Raw genomic sequence first — 22,329 nt, forward strand, 5'->3', positions numbered from 1 at the left:
GGGTGTGCCACCACCTGAGGCTGCGGTTCTCTCCTACACTGAGTCCATCCCCTGTGCTCCAGGGTGGCTTTGAACTCTCTCTCCAGCGCTGGGACCACAGGTGTGTGCATTCTCCCCGCCAGGCCCCTACGTACGTTTAATCCACTGGCTGGCTGTGTCCTCTGATCCTCCGGCAAGCTTTTATTCATACACAGGATATCACCACGCTTCGGGCCCACCCCACCCCACCACACAACCCCTAACCCACACCCAACCAACGCGATTTTTTTTTCTTTTTCCTTTTTTTTTTTTTTTTTTTTTTTTTTTTTTTTTTTTTTTTGAGGAAAGTAACAAAAGCAGTCCACAACCAAAATGCAAGAAAAACCATTTATTGTGAGCATATACAATATGTACAGTCAAGCATTCCATCAATAAACGCGCCTGTTGTGACGGTTCCTCCCAGCACCGGTCAGGTTTCTCCCCCTTGTTTTTTTTCTCCAGGTGATTTCGGCAGAGATGTGGTGACTTGAACAAGAGTCCAAGAGGCGGGCTTCATTCAGTCACAGGTCTCAGGAGCCGCCTCTGCGAAGTAGGTATCCATTTCAGCATCCAGGGGCGCTTTCCCTTCCGACATGTATGCATCCAGTTCGGCGTCCAGCTGCTCCTTGGTCGGTACGGGGCGAGTGAGGGCACCTCTCCCTCGGCCGCGCCCACGGCCACGGCACGGCCACGTCCTCGGCCTCCAAATGCCCCTCTTCCACCACCAAACAGGGCCCCGACCTGGGGTGGCATCCCGCCCCCGGGCAGGGTTGCTGGCGGCAGGTCCCCCACCCACTCCTCCTCCTTGGGGCACGACTCTCTGGATGATGGCTGCGCCTCTTCCTCCATTCGCTCCCCTGTCAACGGCAACCCATGGGACGTCCTAACGGACTTGGATGCTCCTCTCACCCAGGCGCCCCTCGAAGCTCTGCCTAAGATTCAACGCTGCCTGGACAGAGGGTCTCTTCTCCATCTGCTGGGCCAGTCTTCTGTTCCTGGCACTGGCCAGCTGCTGCTGCCGCCTCTTCCAGGCCCGGACCTTGCCCGCCATCGCCTGGGGCTGTTTGTTCTTGCGCAGTTTGAGCAAAACGCTCACTTAGAGACATCTTGGTGGTGTGCCTTAGCACGACTCTGGTCACTGGCTGTGAGGTCATCTTCAAAGGCTGAGGAATCCAGGGAGCTTAGCTGTCCGGCGGGTACGATGCGAAGCTCTCTCATCGTGGCTTGGGTCTCTAGACCGGCCGGCCCTCTCCTGCCTCTCGTCTGTGCCACCAAAGCTGGCACCGCCAACCCCGCCGCCTGGTGTCCAAAGCAAAGTCCCCCCAGGAGGTGGGGTGGAGAGTCCCGGCCTCCTGCAGCTCCCGCACAGGCGAGCGGCTTTTGCGGCTCTCTCGGGAACTGGTGCCCCAAAGGTCCGATCAAAGAGGGTGCTCCGATCCTGATCCTAACTGGTCTTAGCGAGAACCCGGAGCCAGATATCTGGGGCGAACACTACTGAAGGGTCAGAGAGACGAAGGAACAAGCCCCAGCCACTTCTCACCTCCCCTCCACCACCAGTCCTCCCGCTGGACGCCTGGGAGTCCTCAGTCCAAAAGGCCTCGAGTTCCTGTCTCTTCGCGCCTTATATACCCTGCTGGGCCACGTCACTTCCGCCTTCCTGCTGGGAGTGGCGATCACGTGACGCCCAACTACTAGGATCAAGGGTGTGCCACCACCTGAGGCTGCGGTTCTCTCCTACACTGAGTCCATCCCCTGTGCTCCAGGGTGGCTTTGAACTCTCTCTCCAGCGCTGGGACCACAGGTGTGTGCATTCTCCCGCCAGGCCCCTACGTACGTTTAATCCACTGGCTGGCTGTGTCCTCTGATCCTCCGGCAAGCTTTTATTCATACACAGGATATCACCACGCTTCGGCCCCACCCCACCCCACCACACACAACCCCTAACCCACACCCAACCAACGCGATTTTTTTTTCTTTTTCCTTTTTTTTTTTTTTTTTTTTTTTTTTTTTTTTTTTTTTTGAGGAAAGTAACAAAAGCAGTCCACAACCAAAATGCAAGAAAAACCATTTATTGTGAGCATATACAATATGTACAGTCAAGCATTCCATCAAATAAACGCGCCTGTTGTGACGGTTCCTCCCAGCACCGGTCAGGTTTCTCCCCCTTGTTTTTTTTCTCCAGGTGATTTCGGCAGAGATGTGGTGACTTGAACAAGAGTCCAAGAGGCGGGCTTCATTCAGTCACAGGTCTCAGGAGCCGCCTCTGCGAAGTAGGTATCCATTTCAGCATCCAGGGGCGCTTTCCCTTCCGACATGTATGCATCCAGTTCGGCGTCCAGCTGCTCCTTGGTCGGTACGGGGCGAGTGAGGGCACCTCTCCCTCGGCCGCGCCCACGGCCACGGCCACGGCCACGTCCTCGGCCTCCAAATGCCCCTCTTCCACCACCAAACAGGCCCCGACCTGGGGGTGGCATCCCGCCCCCGGGCAGGGTGCTGGCGGCAGGTCCCCCACCCACTCCTCCTCCTTGGGGCACGACTCTCTGGATGATGGCTGCGCCTCTTCCTCCATTCGCTCCCCTGTCAACGGCACCCATGGGACGTCCCTAAACGGACTTGGATGCTCCTCTCACCCAGGCGCCCCTCGAAGCTCTGCCTAAGATTCAACGCTGCCTGGACAGAGGGTCTCTTCTCCATCTGCTGGGCCAGTCTTCTGTTCCTGGCACTGGCCAGCTGCTGCTGCCGCCTCTTCCAGGCCCGGACCTTGCCCGCCATCGCCTGGGGCTGTTTGTTCTTGCGCAGTTGAGCAAAACGCTCACTTAGAGACATCTTGGTGGTGTGCCTTAGCACGACTCTGGTCACTGGCTGTGAGGTCATCTTCAAAGGCTGAGAATCCAGGGAGCTTAGCTGTCCGGCGGGTACGATGCGAAGCTCTCTCATCGTGGCTTGGGTCTCTAGACCGGCCGGCCCTCTCCTGCCTCTCGTCTGTGCCACCAAAGCTGGCACCGCCAACCCCGCCGCCTGGTGTCCAAAGCAAAGTCCCCCCAGGAGGTGGGGTGGAGAGTCCGGCCTCCTGCAGCTCCCCGCACAGGCGAGCGGCTTTTGCGGCTCTCTCGGGAACTGGTGCCCCAAAGGTCCGATCAAAGAGGGTGCTCCGATCCTGATCCTAACTGGTCTTAGCGAGAACCCGGAGCCAGATATCTGGGGCGAACACTACTGAAGGGTCAGAGAGACGAAGGAACAAGCCCCAGCCACTTCTCACCTCCCCTCCACCACCAGTCCTCCCGCTGGACGCCTGGGAGTCCTCAGTCCAAAAGGCCTCGAGTTCCTGTCTCTTCGCGCCTTATATACCCTGCTGGGCCACGTCACTTCCGCCTTCCTGCTGGGAGTGGCGATCACGTGACGCCAACTACTAGGATCAAGGGTGTGCCACCACCTGAGGCTGCGGTTCTCTCCTACACTGAGTCCATCCCCTGTGCTCAGGGTGGCTTTGAACTCTCTCTCCAGCGCTGGGACCACAGGTGTGTGCATTCTCCCGCCAGGCCCCTACGTACGTTTAATCCACTGGCTGGCTGTGTCCTCTGATCCTCCGGCAAGCTTTTATTCATACACAGGATATCACCACGCTTCGGCCCCACCCCACCCCACCACACACAACCCCTAACCCACACCCAACCAACGCGATTTTTTTTTCTTTTTCCTTTTTTTTTTTTTTTTTTTTTTTTTTTTTTTTTTTTTTTGAGGAAAGTAACAAAAGCAGTCCACAACCAAAATGCAAGAAAAACCATTTATTGTGAGCATATACAATATGTACAGTCAAGCATTCCATCAAATAAACGCGCCTGTTGTGACGGTTCCTCCCAGCACCGGTCAGGTTTCTCCCCCTTGTTTTTTTTCTCCAGGTGATTTCGGCAGAGATGTGGTGACTTGAACAAGAGTCCAAGAGGCGGGCTTCATTCAGTCACAGGTCTCAGGAGCCGCCTCTGCGAAGTAGGTATCCATTTCAGCATCCAGGGGCGCTTTCCCTTCCGACATGTATGCATCCAGTTCGGCGTCCAGCTGCTCCTTGGTCGGTACGGGGCGAGTGAGGGCACCTCTCCCTCGGCCGCGCCCACGGCCACGGCCACGGCCACGTCCCTCGGCCTCCAAATGCCCCTCTTCCACCACCAAACAGGCCCCCGACCTGGGGGTGGCATCCCGCCCCCGGGCAGGGTGCTGGCGGCAGGTCCCCCACCCACTCCTCCTCCTTGGGGCACGACTCTCTGGATGATGGCTGCGCCTCTTCCTCCATTCGCTCCCCTGTCAACGGCACCCATGGGACGTCCTAAACGGACTTGGATGCTCCTCTCACCCAGGCGCCCCTCGAAGCTCTGCCTAAGATTCAACGCTGCCTGGACAGAGGGTCTCTTCTCCATCTGCTGGGCCAGTCTTCTGTTCCTGGCACTGGCCAGCTGCTGCTGCCGCCTCTTCCAGGCCCGGACCTTGCCCGCCATCGCCTGGGGCTGTTTGTTCTTGCGCAGTTGAGCAAAACGCTCACTTAGAGACATCTTGGTGGTGTGCCTTAGCACGACTCTGGTCACTGGCTGTGAGGTCATCTTCAAAGGCTGAGAATCCAGGGAGCTTAGCTGTCCGGCGGGTACGATGCGAAGCTCTCTCATCGTGGCTTGGGTCTCTAGACGGCCGGCCCTCTCCTGCCTCTCGTCTGTGCCACCAAAGCTGGCACCGCCAACCCCGCCGCCTGGTGTCCAAAGCAAAGTCCCCCAGGAGGTGGGGTGGAGAGTCCGGCCTCCTGCAGCTCCCGCACAGGCGAGCGGCTTTTGCGGCTCTCTCGGGAACTGGTGCCCCAAAGGTCCGATCAAAGAGGGTGCTCCGATCCTGATCCTAACTGGTCTTAGCGAGAACCCCGGAGCCAGATATCTGGGGCGAACACTACTGAAGGGTCAGAGAGACGAAGGAACAAGCCCCAGCCACTTCTCACCTCCCCTCCACCACCAGTCCTCCCGCTGGACGCCTGGGAGTCCTCAGTCCAAAAGGCCTCGAGTTCCTGTCTCTTCGCGCCTTATATACCCTGCTGGGGCCACGTCACTTCCGCCTTCCTGCTGGGAGTGGCGATCACGTGACGCCCAACTACTAGGATCAAGGGTGTGCCACCACCTGAGGCTGCGGTTCTCTCCTACACTGAGTCCATCCCCTGTGCTCCAGGGTGGCTTTGAACTCTCTCTCCAGCGCTGGGACCACAGGTGTGTGCATTCTCCCGCCAGGCCCCTACGTACGTTTAATCCACTGGCTGGCTGTGTCCTCTGATCCTCCGGCAAGCTTTTATTCATACACAGGATATCACCACGCTTCGGCCCCACCCCACCCCACCACACACAACCCCTAACCCACACCCCAACCAACGCGATTTTTTTTTCTTTTTCCTTTTTTTTTTTTTTTTTTTTTTTTTTTTTTTTTTTTGAGGAAAGTAACAAAAGCAGTCCACAACCAAAATGCAAGAAAAACCATTTATTGTGAGCATATACAATATGTACAGTCAAGCATTCCATCAAATAAACGCGCCTGTTGTGACGGTTCCTCCCAGCACCGGTCAGGTTTCTCCCCCTTGTTTTTTTTCTCCAGGTGATTTCGGCAGAGATGTGGTGACTTGAACAAGAGTCCAAGAGGCGGGCTTCATTCAGTCACAGGTCTCAGGAGCCGCCTCTGCGAAGTAGGTATCCATTTCAGCATCCAGGGGCGCTTTCCCTTCCGACATGTATGCATCCAGTTCGGCGTCCAGCTGCTCCTTGGTCGGTACGGGGCGAGTGAGGGCACCTCTCCCTCGGCCGCGCCCACGGCCACGGCCACGGCCACGTCCTCGGCCTCCAAATGCCCCTCTTCCACCACCAAACAGGCCCCGACCTGGGGGTGGCATCCCGCCCCCGGGCAGGGTGCTGGCGGCAGGTCCCCCACCCACTCCTCCTCCTTGGGGCACGACTCTCTGGATGATGGCTGCGCCTCTTCCTCCATTCGCTCCCCTGTCAACGGCACCCATGGGACGTCCTAAACGGACTTGGATGCTCCTCTCACCCAGGCGCCCCTCGAAGCTCTGCCTAGGATTCAACGCTGCCTGGACAGAGGGTCTCTTCTCCATCTGCTGGGCCAGTCTTCTGTTCCTGGCACTGGCCAGCTGCTGCTGCCGCCTCTTCCAGGCCCGGACCTTGCCCGCCATCGCCTGGGGCTGTTTGTTCTTGCGCAGTTGAGCAAAACGCTCACTTAGAGACATCTTGGTGGTGTGCCTTAGCACGACTCTGGTCACTGGCTGTGAGGTCATCTTCAAAGGCTGAGAATCCAGGGAGCTTAGCTGTCCGGCGGGTACGATGCGAAGCTCTCTCATCGTGGCTTGGGTCTCTAGACCGGCCGGCCCTCTCCTGCCTCTCGTCTGTGCCACCAAAGCTGGCACCGCCAACCCCGCCGCCTGGTGTCCAAAGCAAAGTCCCCCCAGGAGGTGGGGTGGAGAGTCCGGCCTCCTGCAGCTCCCGCACAGGCGAGCGGCTTTTGCGGCTCTCTCGGGAACTGGTGCCCCAAAGGTCCGATCAAAGAGGGTGCTCCGATCCTGATCCTAACTGGTCTTAGCGAGAACCCGGAGCCAGATATCTGGGGCGAACACTACTGAAGGGTCAGAGAGACGAAGGAACAAGCCCCAGCCACTTCTCACCTCCCCTCCACCACCAGTCCTCCCGCTGGACGCCTGGGAGTCCTCAGTCCAAAAGGCCTCGAGTTCCTGTCTCTTCGCGCCTTATATACCCTGCTGGGCCACGTCACTTCCGCCTTCCTGCTGGGAGTGGCGATCACGTGACGCCCAACTACTAGGATCAAGGGTGTGCCACCACCTGAGGCTGCGGTTCTCTCCTACATTGAGTCCATCCCCTGTGCTCCAGGGTGGCTTTGAACTCTCTCTCCAGCGCTGGGACCACAGGTGTGTGCATTCTCCCGCCAGGCCCCTACGTACGTTTAATCCACTGGCTGGCTGTGTCCTCTGATCCTCCGGCAAGCTTTTATTCATACACAGGATATCACCACGCTTCGGCCCCACCCCACCCCACCACACACAACCCCTAACCCACACCCAACCAACGCGATTTTTTTTTCTTTTTCCTTTTTTTTTTTTTTTTTTTTTTTTTTTTGAGGAAAGTAACAAAAGCAGTCCACAACCAAAATGCAAGAAAAACCATTTATTGTGAGCATATACAATATGTACAGTCAAGCATTCCATCAAATAAACGCGCCTGTTGTGACGGTTCCTCCCAGCACCGGTCAGGTTTCTCCCCCTTGTTTTTTTTCTCCAGGTGATTTCGGCAGAGATGTGGTGACTTGAACAAGAGTCCAAGAGGCGGGCTTCATTCAGTCACAGGTCTCAGGAGCCGCCTCTGCGAAGTAGGTATCCATTTCAGCATCCAGGGGCGCTTTCCCTTCCGACATGTATGCATCCAGTTCGGCGTCCAGCTGCTCCTTGGTCGGTACGGGGCGAGTGAGGGCACCTCTCCCTCGGCCGCGCCCACGGCCACGGCCACGGCCACGTCCTCGGCCTCCAAATGCCCCTCTTCCACCACCAAACAGGCCCCGACCTGGGGGTGGCATCCCGCCCCCGGGCAGGGTGCTGGCGGCAGGTCCCCCACCCACTCCTCCTCCTTGGGGCACGACTCTCTGGATGATGGCTGCGCCTCTTCCTCCATTCGCTCCCCTGTCAACGGCACCCATGGGACGTCCTAAACGGACTTGGATGCTCCTCTCACCCAGGCGCCCCTCGAAGCTCTGCCTAGGATTCAACGCTGCCTGGACAGAGGGTCTCTTCTCCATCTGCTGGGCCAGTCTTCTGTTCCTGGCACTGGCCAGCTGCTGCTGCCGCCTCTTCCAGGCCCGGACCTTGCCCGCCATCGCCTGGGGCTGTTTGTTCTTGCGCAGTTGAGCAAAACGCTCACTTAGAGACATCTTGGTGGTGTGCCTTAGCACGACTCTGGTCACTGGCTGTGAGGTCATCTTCAAAGGCTGAGAATCCAGGGAGCTTAGCTGTCCGGCGGGTACGATGCGAAGCTCTCTCATCGTGGCTTGGGTCTCTAGACCGGCCGGCCCTCTCCTGCCTCTCGTCTGTGCCACCAAAGCTGGCACCGCCAACCCCGCCGCCTGGTGTCCAAAGCAAAGTCCCCCCAGGAGGTGGGGTGGAGAGTCCGGCCTCCTGCAGCTCCCGCACAGGCGAGCGGCTTTTGCGGCTCTCTCGGGAACTGGTGCCCCAAAGGTCCGATCAAAGAGGGTGCTCCGATCCTGATCCTAACTGGTCTTAGCGAGAACCCGGAGCCAGATATCTGGGGCGAACACTACTGAAGGGTCAGAGAGACGAAGGAACAAGCCCCAGCCACTTCTCACCTCCCCTCCACCACCAGTCCTCCCGCTGGACGCCTGGGAGTCCTCAGTCCAAAAGGCCTCGAGTTCCTGTCTCTTCGCGCCTTATATACCCTGCTGGGCCACGTCACTTCCGCCTTCCTGCTGGGAGTGGCGATCACGTGACGCCCAACTACTAGGATCAAGGGTGTGCCACCACCTGAGGCTGCGGTTCTCTCCTACACTGAGTCCATCCCCTGTGCTCCAGGGTGGCTTTGAACTCTCTCTCCAGCGCTGGGACCACAGGTGTGTGCATTCTCCCGCCAGGCCCCTACGTACGTTTAATCCACTGGCTGGCTGTGTCCTCTGATCCTCCGGCAAGCTTTTATTCATACACAGGATATCACCACGCTTCGGCCCCACCCCACCCCACCACACACAACCCCTAACCCACACCCAACCAACGCGATTTTTTTTTCTTTTTCCTTTTTTTTTTTTTTTTTTTTTTTTTTTTTTTTTTTTTTTGAGGAAAGTAACAAAAGCAGTCCACAACCAAAATGCAAGAAAAACCATTTATTGTGAGCATATACAATATGTACAGTCAAGCATTCCATCAAATAAACGCGCCTGTTGTGACGGTTCCTCCCAGCACCGGTCAGGTTTCTCCCCCTTGTTTTTTTTCTCCAGGTGATTTCGGCAGAGATGTGGTGACTTGAACAAGAGTCCAAGAGGCGGGCTTCATTCAGTCACAGGTCTCAGGAGCCGCCTCTGCGAAGTAGGTATCCATTTCAGCATCCAGGGGCGCTTTCCCTTCCGACATGTATGCATCCAGTTCGGCGTCCAGCTGCTCCTTGGTCGGTACGGGGCGAGTGAGGGCACCTCTCCCTCGGCCGCGCCCACGGCCACGGCCACGGCCACGTCCTCGGCCTCCAAATGCCCCTCTTCCACCACCAAACAGGCCCCGACCTGGGGGTGGCATCCCGCCCCCGGGCAGGGTGCTGGCGGCAGGTCCCCCACCCACTCCTCCTCCTTGGGGCACGACTCTCTGGATGATGGCTGCGCCTCTTCCTCCATTCGCTCCCCTGGCAACGGCACCCATGGGACGTCCTAAACGGACTTGGATGCTCCTCTCACCCAGGCGCCCCTCGAAGCTCTGCCTAGGATTCAACGCTGCCTGGACAGAGGGTCTCTTCTCCATCTGCTGGGCCAGTCTTCTGTTCCTGGCACTGGCCAGCTGCTGCTGCCGCCTCTTCCAGGCCCGGACCTTGCCCGCCATCGCCTGGGGCTGTTTGTTCTTGCGCAGTTGAGCAAAACGCTCACTTAGAGACATCTTGGTGGTGTGCCTTAGCACGACTCTGGTCACTGGCTGTGAGGTCATCTTCAAAGGCTGAGAATCCAGGGAGCTTAGCTGTCCGGCGGGTACGATGCGAAGCTCTCTCATCGTGGCTTGGGTCTCTAGACCGGCCGGCCCTCTCCTGCCTCTCGTCTGTGCCACCAAAGCTGGCACCGCCAACCCCGCCGCCTGGTGTCCAAAGCAAAGTCCCCCCAGGAGGTGGGGTGGAGAGTCCGGCCTCCTGCAGCTCCCGCACAGGCGAGCGGCTTTTGCGGCTCTCTCGGGAACTGGTGCCCCAAAGGTCCGATCAAAGAGGGTGCTCCGATCCTGATCCTAACTGGTCTTAGCGAGAACCCGGAGCCAGATATCTGGGGCGAACACTACTGAAGGGTCAGAGAGACGAAGGAACAAGCCCCAGCCACTTCTCACCTCCCCTCCACCACCAGTCCTCCCGCTGGACGCCTGGGAGTCCTCAGTCCAAAAGGCCTCGAGTTCCTGTCTCTTCGCGCCTTATATACCCTGCTGGGCCACGTCACTTCCGCCTTCCTGCTGGGAGTGGCGATCACGTGACGCCCAACTACTAGGATCAAGGGTGTGCCACCACCTGAGGCTGCGGTTCTCTCCTACACTGAGTCCATCCCCTGTGCTCCAGGGTGGCTTTGAACTCTCTCTCCAGCGCTGGGACCACAGGTGTGTGCATTCTCCCGCCAGGCCCCTACGTACGTTTAATCCACTGGCTGGCTGTGTCCTCTGATCCTCCGGCAAGCTTTTATTCATACACAGGATATCACCACGCTTCGGCCCCACCCCACCCCACCACACACAACCCCTAACCCACACCCAACCAACGCGATTTTTTTTTCTTTTTCCTTTTTTTTTTTTTTTTTTTTTTTTTTTTTTTTTTTGAGGAAAGTAACAAAAGCAGTCCACAACCAAAATGCAAGAAAAACCATTTATTGTGAGCATATACAATATGTACAGTCAAGCATTCCATCAAATAAACGCGCCTGTTGTGACGGTTCCTCCCAGCACCGGTCAGGTTTCTCCCCCTTGTTTTTTTTCTCCAGGTGATTTCGGCAGAGATGTGGTGACTTGAACAAGAGTCCAAGAGGCGGGCTTCATTCAGTCACAGGTCTCAGGAGCCGCCTCTGCGAAGTAGGTATCCATTTCAGCATCCAGGGGCGCTTTCCCTTCCGACATGTATGCATCCAGTTCGGCGTCCAGCTGCTCCTTGGTCGGTACGGGGCGAGTGAGGGCACCTCTCCCTCGGCCGCGCCCACGGCCACGGCCACGGCCACGTCCTCGGCCTCCAAATGCCCCTCTTCCACCACCAAACAGGCCCCGACCTGGGGGTGGCATCCCGCCCCCGGGCAGGGTGCTGGCGGCAGGTCCCCCACCCACTCCTCCTCCTTGGGGCACGACTCTCTGGATGATGGCTGCGCCTCTTCCTCCATTCGCTCCCCTGGCAACGGCACCCATGGGACGTCCTAAACGGACTTGGATGCTCCTCTCACCCAGGCGCCCCTCGAAGCTCTGCCTAGGATTCAACGCTGCCTGGACAGAGGGTCTCTTCTCCATCTGCTGGGCCAGTCTTCTGTTCCTGGCACTGGCCAGCTGCTGCTGCCGCCTCTTCCAGGCCCGGACCTTGCCCGCCATCGCCTGGGGCTGTTTGTTCTTGCGCAGTTGAGCAAAACGCTCACTTAGAGACATCTTGGTGGTGTGCCTTAGCACGACTCTGGTCACTGGCTGTGAGGTCATCTTCAAAGGCTGAGAATCCAGGGAGCTTAGCTGTCCGGCGGTACGATGCGAAGCTCTCTCATCGTGGCTTGGGTCTCTAGACCGGCCGGCCCTCTCCTGCCTCTCGTCTGTGCCACCAAAGCTGGCACCGCCAACCCCGCCGCCTGGTGTCCAAAGCAAAGTCCCCCCAGGAGGTGGGGTGGAGAGTCCGGCCTCCTGCAGCTCCCGCACAGGCGAGCGGCTTTTGCGGCTCTCTCGGGAACTGGTGCCCCAAAGGTCCGATCAAAGAGGGTGCTCCGATCCTGATCCTAACTGGTCTTAGCGAGAACCCGGAGCCAGATATCTGGGGCGAACACTACTGAAGGGTCAGAGAGACGAAGGAACAAGCCCCAGCCACTTCTCACCTCCCCTCCACCACCAGTCCTCCCGCTGGACGCCTGGGAGTCCTCAGTCCAAAAGGCCTCGAGTTCCTGTCTCTTCGCGCCTTATATACCCTGCTGGGCCACGTCACTTCCGCCTTCCTGCTGGGAGTGGCGATCACGTGACGCCCAACTACTAGGATCAAGGGTGTGCCACCACCTGAGGCTGCGGTTCTCTCCTACACTGAGTCCATCCCCTGTGCTCCAGGGTGGCTTTGAACTCTCTCTCCAGCGCTGGGACCACAGGTGTGTGCATTCTCCCGCCAGGCCCCTACGTACGTTTAATCCACTGGCTGGCTGTGTCCTCTGATCCTCCGGCAAGCTTTTATTCATACACAGGATATCACCACGCTTCGGCCCCACCCCACCCCACCACACACAACCCCTAACCCACACCCAACCAACGCGATTTTTTTTTCTTTTTCCTTTTTTTTTTTTTTTTTTTTTTTTTTTTTTTTTTTTGAGGAAAGTAACAAAAGCAGTCCACAACCAAAATGCAAGAAAAACCATTTATTGTGAGCATATACAATATGTACAGTCAAGCATTCCATCAAATAAACGCGCCTGTTGTGACGGTTCCTCCCAGCACCGGTCAGGTTTCTCCCCCTTGTTTTTTTTCTCCAGGTGATTTCGGCAGAGATGTGGTGACTTGAACAAGAGTCCAAGAGGCGGGCTTCATTCAGTCACAGGTCTCAGGAGCCGCCTCTGCGAAGTAGGTATCCATTTCAGCATCCAGGGGCGCTTTCCCTTCCGACATGTATGCATCCAGTTCGGCGTCCAGCTGCTCCTTGGTCGGTACGGGGCGAGTGAGGGCACCTCTCCCTCGGCCGCGCCCACGGCCACGGCCACGGCCACGTCCTCGGCCTCCAAATGCCCCTCTTCCACCACCAAACAGGCCCCGACCTGGGGGTGGCATCCCGCCCCCGGGCAGGGTGCTGGCGGCAGGTCCCCCACCCACTCCTCCTCCTTGGGGCACGACTCTCTGGATGATGGCTGCGCCTCTTCCTCCATTCGCTCCCCTGTCAACGGCACCCATGGGACGTCCTAAACGGACTTGGATGCTCCTCTCACCCAGGCGCCCCTCGAAGCTCTGCCTAGGATTCAACGCTGCCTGGACAGAGGGTCTCTTCTCCATCTGCTGGGCCAGTCTTCTGTTCCTGGCACTGGCCAGCTGCTGCTGCCGCCTCTTCCAGGCCCGGACCTTGCCCGCCATCGCCTGGGGCTGTTTGTTCTTGCGCAGTTGAGCAAAACGCTCACTTAGAGACATCTTGGTGGTGTGCCTTAGCACGACTCTGGTCACTGGCTGTGAGGTCATCTTCAAAGGCTGAGAATCCAGGGAGCTTAGCTGTCCGGCGGGTACGATGCGAAGCTCTCTCATCGTGGCTTGGGTCTCTAGACCGGCCGGCCCTCTCCTGCCTCTCGTCTGTGCCACCAAAGCTGGCACCGCCAACCCCGCCGCCTGGTGTCCAAAGCAAAGTCCCCCCAGGAGGTGGGGTGGAGAGTCCGGCCTCCTGCAGCTCCCGCACAGGCGAGCGGCTTTTGCGGCTCTCTCGGGAACTGGTGCCCCAAAGGTCCGATCAAAGAGGGTGCTCCGATCCTGATCCTAACTGGTCTTAGCGAGAACCCGGAGCCAGATATCTGGGGCGAACACTACTGAAGGGTCAGAGAGACGAAGGAACAAGCCCCAGCCACTTCTCACCTCCCCTCCACCACCAGTCCTCCCGCTGGACGCCTGGGAGTCCTCAGTCCAAAAGGCCTCGAGTTCCTGTCTCTTCGCGCCTTATATACCCTGCTGGGCCACGTCACTTCCGCCTTCCTGCTGGGAGTGGCGATCACGTGACGCCCAACTACTAGGATCAAGGGTGTGCCACCACCTGAGGCTGCGGTTCTCTCCTACACTGAGTCCATCCCCTGTGCTCCAGGGTGGCTTTGAACTCTCTCTCCAGCGCTGGGACCACAGGTGTGTGCATTCTCCCGCCAGGCCCCTACGTACGTTTAATCCACTGGCTGGCTGTGTCCTCTGATCCTCCGGCAAGCTTTTATTCATACACAGGATATCACCACGCTTCGGCCCCACCCCACCCCACCACACACAACCCCTAACCCACACCCAACCAACGCGATTTTTTTTTCTTTTTCCTTTTTTTTTTTTTTTTTTTTTTTTTTTTTTTTTTTTGAGGAAAGTAACAAAAGCAGTCCACAACCAAAATGCAAGAAAAACCATTTATTGTGAGCATATACAATATGTACAGTCAAGCATTCCATCAAATAAACGCGCCTGTTGTGACGGTTCCTCCCAGCACCGGTCAGGTTTCTCCCCCTTGTTTTTTTTCTCCAGGTGATTTCGGCAGAGATGTGGTGACTTGAACAAGAGTCCAAGAGGCGGGCTTCATTCAGTCACAGGTCTCAGGAGCCGCCTCTGCGAAGTAGGTATCCATTTCAGCATCCAGGGGCGCTTTCCCTTCCGACATGTATGCATCCAGTTCGGCGTCCAGCTGCTCCTTGGTCGGTACGGGGCGAGTGAGGGCACCTCTCCCTCGGCCGCGCCCACGGCCACGGCCACGGCCACGTCCTCGGCCTCCAAATGCCCCTCTTCCACCACCAAACAGGCCCCGACCTGGGGGTGGCATCCCGCCCCCGGGCAGGGTGCTGGCGGCAGGTCCCCCACCCACTCCTCCTCCTTGGGGCACGACTCTCTGGATGATGGCTGCGCCTCTTCCTCCATTCGCTCCCCTGGCAACGGCACCCATGGGACGTCCTAAACGGACTTGGATGCTCCTCTCACCCAGGCGCCCCTCGAAGCTCTGCCTAGGATTCAACGCTGCCTGGACAGAGGGTCTCTTCTCCATCTGCTGGGCCAGTCTTCTGTTCCTGGCACTGGCCAGCTGCTGCTGCCGCCTCTTCCAGGCCCGGACCTTGCCCGCCATCGCCTGGGGCTGTTTGTTCTTGCGCAGTTGAGCAAAACGCTCACTTAGAGACATCTTGGTGGTGTGCCTTAGCACGACTCTGGTCACTGGCTGTGAGGTCATCTTCAAAGGCTGAGAATCCAGGGAGCTTAGCTGTCCGGCGGTACGATGCGAAGCTCTCTCATCGTGGCTTGGGTCTCTAGACCGGCCGGCCCTCTCCTGCCTCTCGTCTGTGCCACCAAAGCTGGCACCGCCAACCCCGCCGCCTGGTGTCCAAAGCAAAGTCCCCCCAGGAGGTGGGGTGGAGAGTCCGGCCTCCTGCAGCTCCCGCACAGGCGAGCGGCTTTTGCGGCTCTCTCGGGAACTGGTGCCCCAAAGGTCCGATCAAAGAGGGTGCTCCGATCCTGATCCTAACTGGTCTTAGCGAGAACCCGGAGCCAGATATCTGGGGCGAACACTACTGAAGGGTCAGAGAGACGAAGGAACAAGCCCCAGCCACTTCTCACCTCCCCTCCACCACCAGTCCTCCCGCTGGACGCCTGGGAGTCCTCAGTCCAAAAGGCCTCGAGTTCCTGTCTCTTCGCGCCTTATATACCCTGCTGGGCCACGTCACTTCCGCCTTCCTGCTGGGAGTGGCGATCACGTGACGCCCAACTACTAGGATCAAGGGTGTGCCACCACCTGAGGCTGCGGTTCTCTCCTACACTGAGTCCATCCCCTGTGCTCCAGGGTGGCTTTGAACTCTCTCTCCAGCGCTGGGACCACAGGTGTGTGCATTCTCCCGCCAGGCCCCTACGTACGTTTAATCCACTGGCTGGCTGTGTCCTCTGATCCTCCGGCAAGCTTTTATTCATACACAGGATATCACCACGCTTCGGCCCCACCCCACCCCACCACACACAACCCCTAACCCACACCCAACCAACGCGATTTTTTTTTCTTTTTCCTTTTTTTTTTTTTTTTTTTTTTTTTTTTTTTTTTTGAGGAAAGTAACAAAAGCAGTCCACAACCAAAATGCAAGAAAAACCATTTATTGTGAGCATATACAATATGTACAGTCAAGCATTCCATCAAATAAACGCGCCTGTTGTGACGGTTCCTCCCAGCACCGGTCAGGTTTCTCCCCCTTGTTTTTTTTCTCCAGGTGATTTCGGCAGAGATGTGGTGACTTGAACAAGAGTCCAAGAGGCGGGCTTCATTCAGTCACAGGTCTCAGGAGCCGCCTCTGCGAAGTAGGTATCCATTTCAGCATCCAGGGGCGCTTTCCCTTCCGACATGTATGCATCCAGTTCGGCGTCCAGCTGCTCCTTGGTCGGTACGGGGCGAGTGAGGGCACCTCTCCCTCGGCCGCGCCCACGGCCACGGCCACGGCCACGTCCTCGGCCTCCAAATGCCCCTCTTCCACCACCAAACAGGCCCCGACCTGGGGGTGGCATCCCGCCCCCGGGCAGGGTGCTGGCGGCAGGTCCCCCACCCACTCCTCCTCCTTGGGGCACGACTCTCTGGATGATGGCTGCGCCTCTTCCTCCATTCGCTCCCCTGTCAACGGCACCCATGGGACGTCCTAAACGGACTTGGATGCTCCTCTCACCCAGGCGCCCCTCGAAGCTCTGCCTAGGATTCAACGCTGCCTGGACAGAGGGTCTCTTCTCCATCTGCTGGGCCAGTCTTCTGTTCCTGGCACTGGCCAGCTGCTGCTGCCGCCTCTTCCAGGCCCGGACCTTGCCCGCCATCGCCTGGGGCTGTTTGTTCTTGCGCAGTTGAGCAAAACGCTCACTTAGAGACATCTTGGTGGTGTGCCTTAGCACGACTCTGGTCACTGGCTGTGAGGTCATCTTCAAAGGCTGAGAATCCAGGGAGCTTAGCTGTCCGGCGGGTACGATGCGAAGCTCTCTCATCGTGGCTTGGGTCTCTAGACCGGCCGGCCCTCTCCTGCCTCTCGTCTGTGCCACCAAAGCTGGCACCGCCAACCCCGCCGCCTGGTGTCCAAAGCAAAGTCCCCCCAGGAGGTGGGGTGGAGAGTCCGGCCTCCTGCAGCTCCCGCACAGGCGAGCGGCTTTTGCGGCTCTCTCGGGAACTGGTGCCCCAAAGGTCCGATCAAAGAGGGTGCTCCGATCCTGATCCTAACTGGTCTTAGCGAGAACCCGGAGCCAGATATCTGGGGCGAACACTACTGAAGGGTCAGAGAGACGAAGGAACAAGCCCCAGCCACTTCTCACCTCCCCTCCACCACCAGTCCTCCCGCTGGACGCCTGGGAGTCCTCAGTCCAAAAGGCCTCGAGTTCCTGTCTCTTCGCGCCTTATATACCCTGCTGGGCCACGTCACTTCCGCCTTCCTGCTGGGAGTGGCGATCACGTGACGCCCAAGTACTAGGATCAAGGGTGTGCCACCACCTGAGGCTGCGGTTCTCTCCTACACTGAGTCCATCCCCTGTGCTCCAGGGTGGCTTTGAACTCTCTCTCCAGCGCTGGGACCACAGGTGTGTGCATTCTCCCGCCAGGCCCCTACGTACGTTTAATCCACTGGCTGGCTGTGTCCTCTGATCCTCCGGCAAGCTTTTATTCATACACAGGATATCACCACGCTTCGGCCCCACCCCACCCCACCACACACAACCCCTAACCCACACCCAACCAACGCGATTTTTTTTTCTTTTTCCTTTTTTTTTTTTTTTTTTTTTTTTTTTTTTTTTTTTTTTTGAGGAAAGTAACAAAAGCAGTCCACAACCAAAATGCAAGAAAAACCATTTATTGTGAGCATATACAATATGTACAGTCAAGCATTCCATCAAATAAACGCGCCTGTTGTGACGGTTCCTCCCAGCACCGGTCAGGTTTCTCCCCCTTGTTTTTTTTCTCCAGGTGATTTCGGCAGAGATGTGGTGACTTGAACAAGAGTCCAAGAGGCGGGCTTCATTCAGTCACAGGTCTCAGGAGCCGCCTCTGCGAAGTAGGTATCCATTTCAGCATCCAGGGGCGCTTTCCCTTCCGACATGTATGCATCCAGTTCGGCGTCCAGCTGCTCCTTGGTCGGTACGGGGCGAGTGAGGGCACCTCTCCCTCGGCCGCGCCCACGGCCACGGCCACGGCCACGTCCTCGGCCTCCAAATGCCCCTCTTCCACCACCAAACAGGCCCCGACCTGGGGGTGGCATCCCGCCCCCGGGCAGGGTGCTGGCGGCAGGTCCCCCACCCACTCCTCCTCCTTGGGGCACGACTCTCTGGATGATGGCTGCGCCTCTTCCTCCATTCGCTCCCCTGTCAACGGCACCCATGGGACGTCCTAAACGGACTTGGATGCTCCTCTCACCCAGGCGCCCCTCGAAGCTCTGCCTAGGATTCAACGCTGCCTGGACAGAGGGTCTCTTCTCCATCTGCTGGGCCAGTCTTCTGTTCCTGGCACTGGCCAGCTGCTGCTGCCGCCTCTTCCAGGCCCGGACCTTGCCCGCCATCGCCTGGGGCTGTTTGTTCTTGCGCAGTTGAGCAAAACGCTCACTTAGAGACATCTTGGTGGTGTGCCTTAGCACGACTCTGGTCACTGGCTGTGAGGTCATCTTCAAAGGCTGAGAATCCAGGGAGCTTAGCTGTCCGGCGGGTACGATGCGAAGCTCTCTCATCGTGGCTTGGGTCTCTAGACCGGCCGGCCCTCTCCTGCCTCTCGTCTGTGCCACCAAAGCTGGCACCGCCAACCCCGCCGCCTGGTGTCCAAAGCAAAGTCCCCCCAGGAGGTGGGGTGGAGAGTCCGGCCTCCTGCAGCTCCCGCACAGGCGAGCGGCTTTTGCGGCTCTCTCGGGAACTGGTGCCCCAAAGGTCCGATCAAAGAGGGTGCTCCGATCCTGATCCTAACTGGTCTTAGCGAGAACCCGGAGCCAGATATCTGGGGCGAACACTACTGAAGGGTCAGAGAGACGAAGGAACAAGCCCCAGCCACTTCTCACCTCCCCTCCACCACCAGTCCTCCCGCTGGACGCCTGGGAGTCCTCAGTCCAAAAGGCCTCGAGTTCCTGTCTCTTCGCGCCTTATATACCCTGCTGGGCCACGTCACTTCCGCCTTCCTGCTGGGAGTGGCGATCACGTGACGCCCAACTACTAGGATCAAGGGTGTGCCACCACCTGAGGCTGCGGTTCTCTCCTACACTGAGTCCATCCCCTGTGCTCCAGGGTGGCTTTGAACTCTCTCTCCAGCGCTGGGACCACAGGTGTGTGCATTCTCCCGCCAGGCCCCTACGTACGTTTAATCCACTGGCTGGCTGTGTCCTCTGATCCTCCGGCAAGCTTTTATTCATACACAGGATATCACCACGCTTCGGCCCCACCCCACCCCACCACACACAACCCCTAACCCACACCCAACCAACGCGATTTTTTTTTCTTTTTCCTTTTTTTTTTTTTTTTTTTTTTTTTTTTTTTTTTTTTTTTGAGGAAAGTAACAAAAGCAGTCCACAACCAAAATGCAAGAAAAACCATTTATTGTGAGCATATACAATATGTACAGTCAAGCATTCCATCAAATAAACGCGCCTGTTGTGACGGTTCCTCCCAGCACCGGTCAGGTTTCTCCCCCTTGTTTTTTTTCTCCAGGTGATTTCGGCAGAGATGTGGTGACTTGAACAAGAGTCCAAGAGGCGGGCTTCATTCAGTCACAGGTCTCAGGAGCCGCCTCTGCGAAGTAGGTATCCATTTCAGCATCCAGGGGCGCTTTCCCTTCCGACATGTATGCATCCAGTTCGGCGTCCAGCTGCTCCTTGGTCGGTACGGGGCGAGTGAGGGCACCTCTCCCTCGGCCGCGCCCACGGCCACGGCCACGGCCACGTCCTCGGCCTCCAAATGCCCCTCTTCCACCACCAAACAGGCCCCGACCTGGGGGTGGCATCCCGCCCCCGGGCAGGGTGCTGGCGGCAGGTCCCCCACCCACTCCTCCTCCTTGGGGCACGACTCTCTGGATGATGGCTGCGCCTCTTCCTCCATTCGCTCCCCTGGCAACGGCACCCATGGGACGTCCTAAACGGACTTGGATGCTCCTCTCACCCAGGCGCCCCTCGAAGCTCTGCCTAGGATTCAACGCTGCCTGGACAGAGGGTCTCTTCTCCATCTGCTGGGCCAGTCTTCTGTTCCTGGCACTGGCCAGCTGCTGCTGCCGCCTCTTCCAGGCCCGGACCTTGCCCGCCATCGCCTGGGGCTGTTTGTTCTTGCGCAGTTGAGCAAAACGCTCACTTAGAGACATCTTGGTGGTGTGCCTTAGCACGACTCTGGTCACTGGCTGTGAGGTCATCTTCAAAGGCTGAGAATCCAGGGAGCTTAGCTGTCCGGCGGGTACGATGCGAAGCTCTCTCATCGTGGCTTGGGTCTCTAGACCGGCCGGCCCTCTCCTGCCTCTCGTCTGTGCCACCAAAGCTGGCACCGCCAACCCCGCCGCCTGGTGTCCAAAGCAAAGTCCCCCCAGGAGGTGGGGTGGAGAGTCCGGCCTCCTGCAGCTCCCGCACAGGCGAGCGGCTTTTGCGGCTCTCTCGGGAACTGGTGCCCCAAAGGTCCGATCAAAGAGGGTGCTCCGATCCTGATCCTAACTGGTCTTAGCGAGAACCCGGAGCCAGATATCTGGGGCGAACACTACTGAAGGGTCAGAGAGACGAAGGAACAAGCCCCAGCCACTTCTCACCTCCCCTCCACCACCAGTCCTCCCGCTGGACGCCTGGGAGTCCTCAGTCCAAAAGGCCTCGAGTTCCTGTCTCTTCGCGCCTTATATACCCTGCTGGGCCACGTCACTTCCGCCTTCCTGCTGGGAGTGGCGATCACGTGACGCCCAAGTACTAGGATCAAGGGTGTGCCACCACCTGAGGCTGCGGTTCTCTCCTACACTGAGTCCATCCCCTGTGCTCCAGGGTGGCTTTGAACTCTCTCTCCAGCGCTGGGACCACAGGTGTGTGCATTCTCCCGCCAGGCCCCTACGTACGTTTAATCCACTGGCTGGCTGTGTCCTCTGATCCTCCGGCAAGCTTTTATTCATACACAGGATATCACCACGCTTCGGCCCCACCCCACCCCACCACACACAACCCCTAACCCACACCCAACCAACGCGATTTTTTTTTCTTTTTCCTTTTTTTTTTTTTTTTTTTTTTTTTTTTTTTTTTTTTTTTGAGGAAAGTAACAAAAGCAGTCCACAACCAAAATGCAAGAAAAACCATTTATTGTGAGCATATACAATATGTACAGTCAAGCATTCCATCAAATAAACGCGCCTGTTGTGACGGTTCCTCCCAGCACCGGTCAGGTTTCTCCCCCTTGTTTTTTTTCTCCAGGTGATTTCGGCAGAGATGTGGTGACTTGAACAAGAGTCCAAGAGGCGGGCTTCATTCAGTCACAGGTCTCAGGAGCCGCCTCTGCGAAGTAGGTATCCATTTCAGCATCCAGGGGCGCTTTCCCTTCCGACATGTATGCATCCAGTTCGGCGTCCAGCTGCTCCTTGGTCGGTACGGGGCGAGTGAGGGCACCTCTCCCTCGGCCGCGCCCACGGCCACGGCCACGGCCACGTCCTCGGCCTCCAAATGCCCCTCTTCCACCACCAAACAGGCCCCGACCTGGGGGTGGCATCCCGCCCCCGGGCAGGGTGCTGGCGGCAGGTCCCCCACCCACTCCTCCTCCTTGGGGCACGACTCTCTGGATGATGGCTGCGCCTCTTCCTCCATTCGCTCCCCTGGCAACGGCACCCATGGGACGTCCTAAACGGACTTGGATGCTCCTCTCACCCAGGCGCCCCTCGAAGCTCTGCCTAAGATTCAACGCTGCCTGGACAGAGGGTCTCTTCTCCATCTGCTGGGCCAGTCTTCTGTTCCTGGCACTGGCCAGCTGCTGCTGCCGCCTCTTCCAGGCCCGGACCTTGCCCGCCATCGCCTGGGGCTGTTTGTTCTTGCGCAGTTGAGCAAAACGCTCACTTAGAGACATCTTGGTGGTGTGCCTTAGCACGACTCTGGTCACTGGCTGTGAGGTCATCTTCAAAGGCTGAGAATCCAGGGAGCTTAGCTGTCCGGCGGGTACGATGCGAAGCTCTCTCATCGTGGCTTGGGTCTCTAGACCGGCCGGCCCTCTCCTGCCTCTCGTCTGTGCCACCAAAGCTGGCACCGCCAACCCCGCCGCCTGGTGTCCAAAGCAAAGTCCCCCCAGGAGGTGGGGTGGAGAGTCCGGCCTCCTGCAGCTCCCGCACAGGCGAGCGGCTTTTGCGGCTCTCTCGGGAACTGGTGCCCCAAAGGTCCGATCAAAGAGGGTGCTCCGATCCTGATCCTAACTGGTCTTAGCGAGAACCCGGAGCCAGATATCTGGGGCGAACACTACTGAAGGGTCAGAGAGACGAAGGAACAAGCCCCAGCCACTTCTCACCTCCCCTCCACCACCAGTCCTCCCGCTGGACGCCTGGGAGTCCTCAGTCCAAAAGGCCTCGAGTTCCTGTCTCTTCGCGCCTTATATACCCTGCTGGGCCACGTCACTTCCGCCTTCCTGCTGGGAGTGGCGATCACGTGACGCCCAAGTACTAGGATCAAGGGTGTGCCACCACCTGAGGCTGCGGTTCT

General features: G+C 58.0%; 11 protein-coding genes and 2 pseudogenes across 11 annotated transcripts; all 13 read right to left on the reverse strand.

Annotated features, from left to right (window-relative positions):
* Positions 1-535: 535 nt before the first annotated feature.
* LOC131908152 (chromatin target of PRMT1 protein-like) lies at positions 536-1,172 on the reverse strand (annotated as a pseudogene).
* Positions 1,173-2,255: 1,083 nt separating this feature from the next.
* LOC131908153 (chromatin target of PRMT1 protein-like) lies at positions 2,256-2,926 on the reverse strand (annotated as a pseudogene).
* Positions 2,927-3,968: 1,042 nt separating this feature from the next.
* LOC131907750 (chromatin target of PRMT1 protein-like) lies at positions 3,969-4,644 on the reverse strand. Its single transcript, XM_059258850.1, has one exon. It carries the CDS (start codon positions 4,608-4,610, stop codon positions 3,969-3,971), a length of 642 nt encoding a protein of 213 aa, XP_059114833.1. The 5' UTR covers positions 4,611-4,644.
* Positions 4,645-5,689: 1,045 nt separating this feature from the next.
* On the reverse strand, positions 5,690-6,353 carry LOC131908155 (chromatin target of PRMT1 protein-like). Its single transcript, XM_059259204.1, has one exon. The coding sequence runs from the start codon at positions 6,323-6,325 to the stop codon at positions 5,690-5,692; it is 636 nt and encodes a 211-aa protein (XP_059115187.1). The 5' UTR covers positions 6,326-6,353.
* A 1,042-nt stretch (positions 6,354-7,395) lies between these two features.
* On the reverse strand, positions 7,396-8,059 carry LOC131908156 (chromatin target of PRMT1 protein-like). Its single transcript, XM_059259205.1, has one exon. The coding sequence runs from the start codon at positions 8,029-8,031 to the stop codon at positions 7,396-7,398; it is 636 nt and encodes a 211-aa protein (XP_059115188.1). The 5' UTR covers positions 8,032-8,059.
* Positions 8,060-9,112: 1,053 nt separating this feature from the next.
* Positions 9,113-9,776, reverse strand: LOC131908157 (chromatin target of PRMT1 protein-like). Its single transcript, XM_059259206.1, has one exon. The coding sequence runs from the start codon at positions 9,746-9,748 to the stop codon at positions 9,113-9,115; it is 636 nt and encodes a 211-aa protein (XP_059115189.1). The 5' UTR covers positions 9,749-9,776.
* Positions 9,777-10,825: 1,049 nt separating this feature from the next.
* Positions 10,826-11,486, reverse strand: LOC131908158 (chromatin target of PRMT1 protein-like). The gene has a single exon (XM_059259208.1). The coding sequence runs from the start codon at positions 11,459-11,461 to the stop codon at positions 10,826-10,828; it is 636 nt and encodes a 211-aa protein (XP_059115191.1). The 5' UTR covers positions 11,462-11,486.
* A 1,052-nt stretch (positions 11,487-12,538) lies between these two features.
* Positions 12,539-13,202, reverse strand: LOC131908159 (chromatin target of PRMT1 protein-like). The gene has a single exon (XM_059259209.1). It carries the CDS (start codon positions 13,172-13,174, stop codon positions 12,539-12,541), a length of 636 nt encoding a protein of 211 aa, XP_059115192.1. The 5' UTR covers positions 13,175-13,202.
* A 1,050-nt stretch (positions 13,203-14,252) lies between these two features.
* Positions 14,253-14,913, reverse strand: LOC131908160 (chromatin target of PRMT1 protein-like). The gene has a single exon (XM_059259210.1). It carries the CDS (start codon positions 14,886-14,888, stop codon positions 14,253-14,255), a length of 636 nt encoding a protein of 211 aa, XP_059115193.1. The 5' UTR covers positions 14,889-14,913.
* A 1,051-nt stretch (positions 14,914-15,964) lies between these two features.
* LOC131908161 (chromatin target of PRMT1 protein-like) lies at positions 15,965-16,628 on the reverse strand. The gene has a single exon (XM_059259211.1). It carries the CDS (start codon positions 16,598-16,600, stop codon positions 15,965-15,967), a length of 636 nt encoding a protein of 211 aa, XP_059115194.1. The 5' UTR covers positions 16,601-16,628.
* Positions 16,629-17,682: 1,054 nt separating this feature from the next.
* Positions 17,683-18,346, reverse strand: LOC131908162 (chromatin target of PRMT1 protein-like). Its single transcript, XM_059259212.1, has one exon. The coding sequence runs from the start codon at positions 18,316-18,318 to the stop codon at positions 17,683-17,685; it is 636 nt and encodes a 211-aa protein (XP_059115195.1). The 5' UTR covers positions 18,319-18,346.
* A 1,054-nt stretch (positions 18,347-19,400) lies between these two features.
* Positions 19,401-20,064, reverse strand: LOC131908163 (chromatin target of PRMT1 protein-like). The gene has a single exon (XM_059259213.1). The coding sequence runs from the start codon at positions 20,034-20,036 to the stop codon at positions 19,401-19,403; it is 636 nt and encodes a 211-aa protein (XP_059115196.1). The 5' UTR covers positions 20,037-20,064.
* Positions 20,065-21,118: 1,054 nt separating this feature from the next.
* Positions 21,119-21,788, reverse strand: LOC131908164 (chromatin target of PRMT1 protein-like). Its single transcript, XM_059259214.1, has one exon. It carries the CDS (start codon positions 21,752-21,754, stop codon positions 21,119-21,121), a length of 636 nt encoding a protein of 211 aa, XP_059115197.1. The 5' UTR covers positions 21,755-21,788.
* Between the last annotated feature and the right edge of the window lie 541 nt (positions 21,789-22,329).

Source organism: Peromyscus eremicus, chromosome 4 (assembly GCF_949786415.1).
Source record: "Peromyscus eremicus chromosome 4, PerEre_H2_v1, whole genome shotgun sequence".
Taxonomy (NCBI): domain Eukaryota; kingdom Metazoa; phylum Chordata; class Mammalia; order Rodentia; family Cricetidae; genus Peromyscus; species Peromyscus eremicus.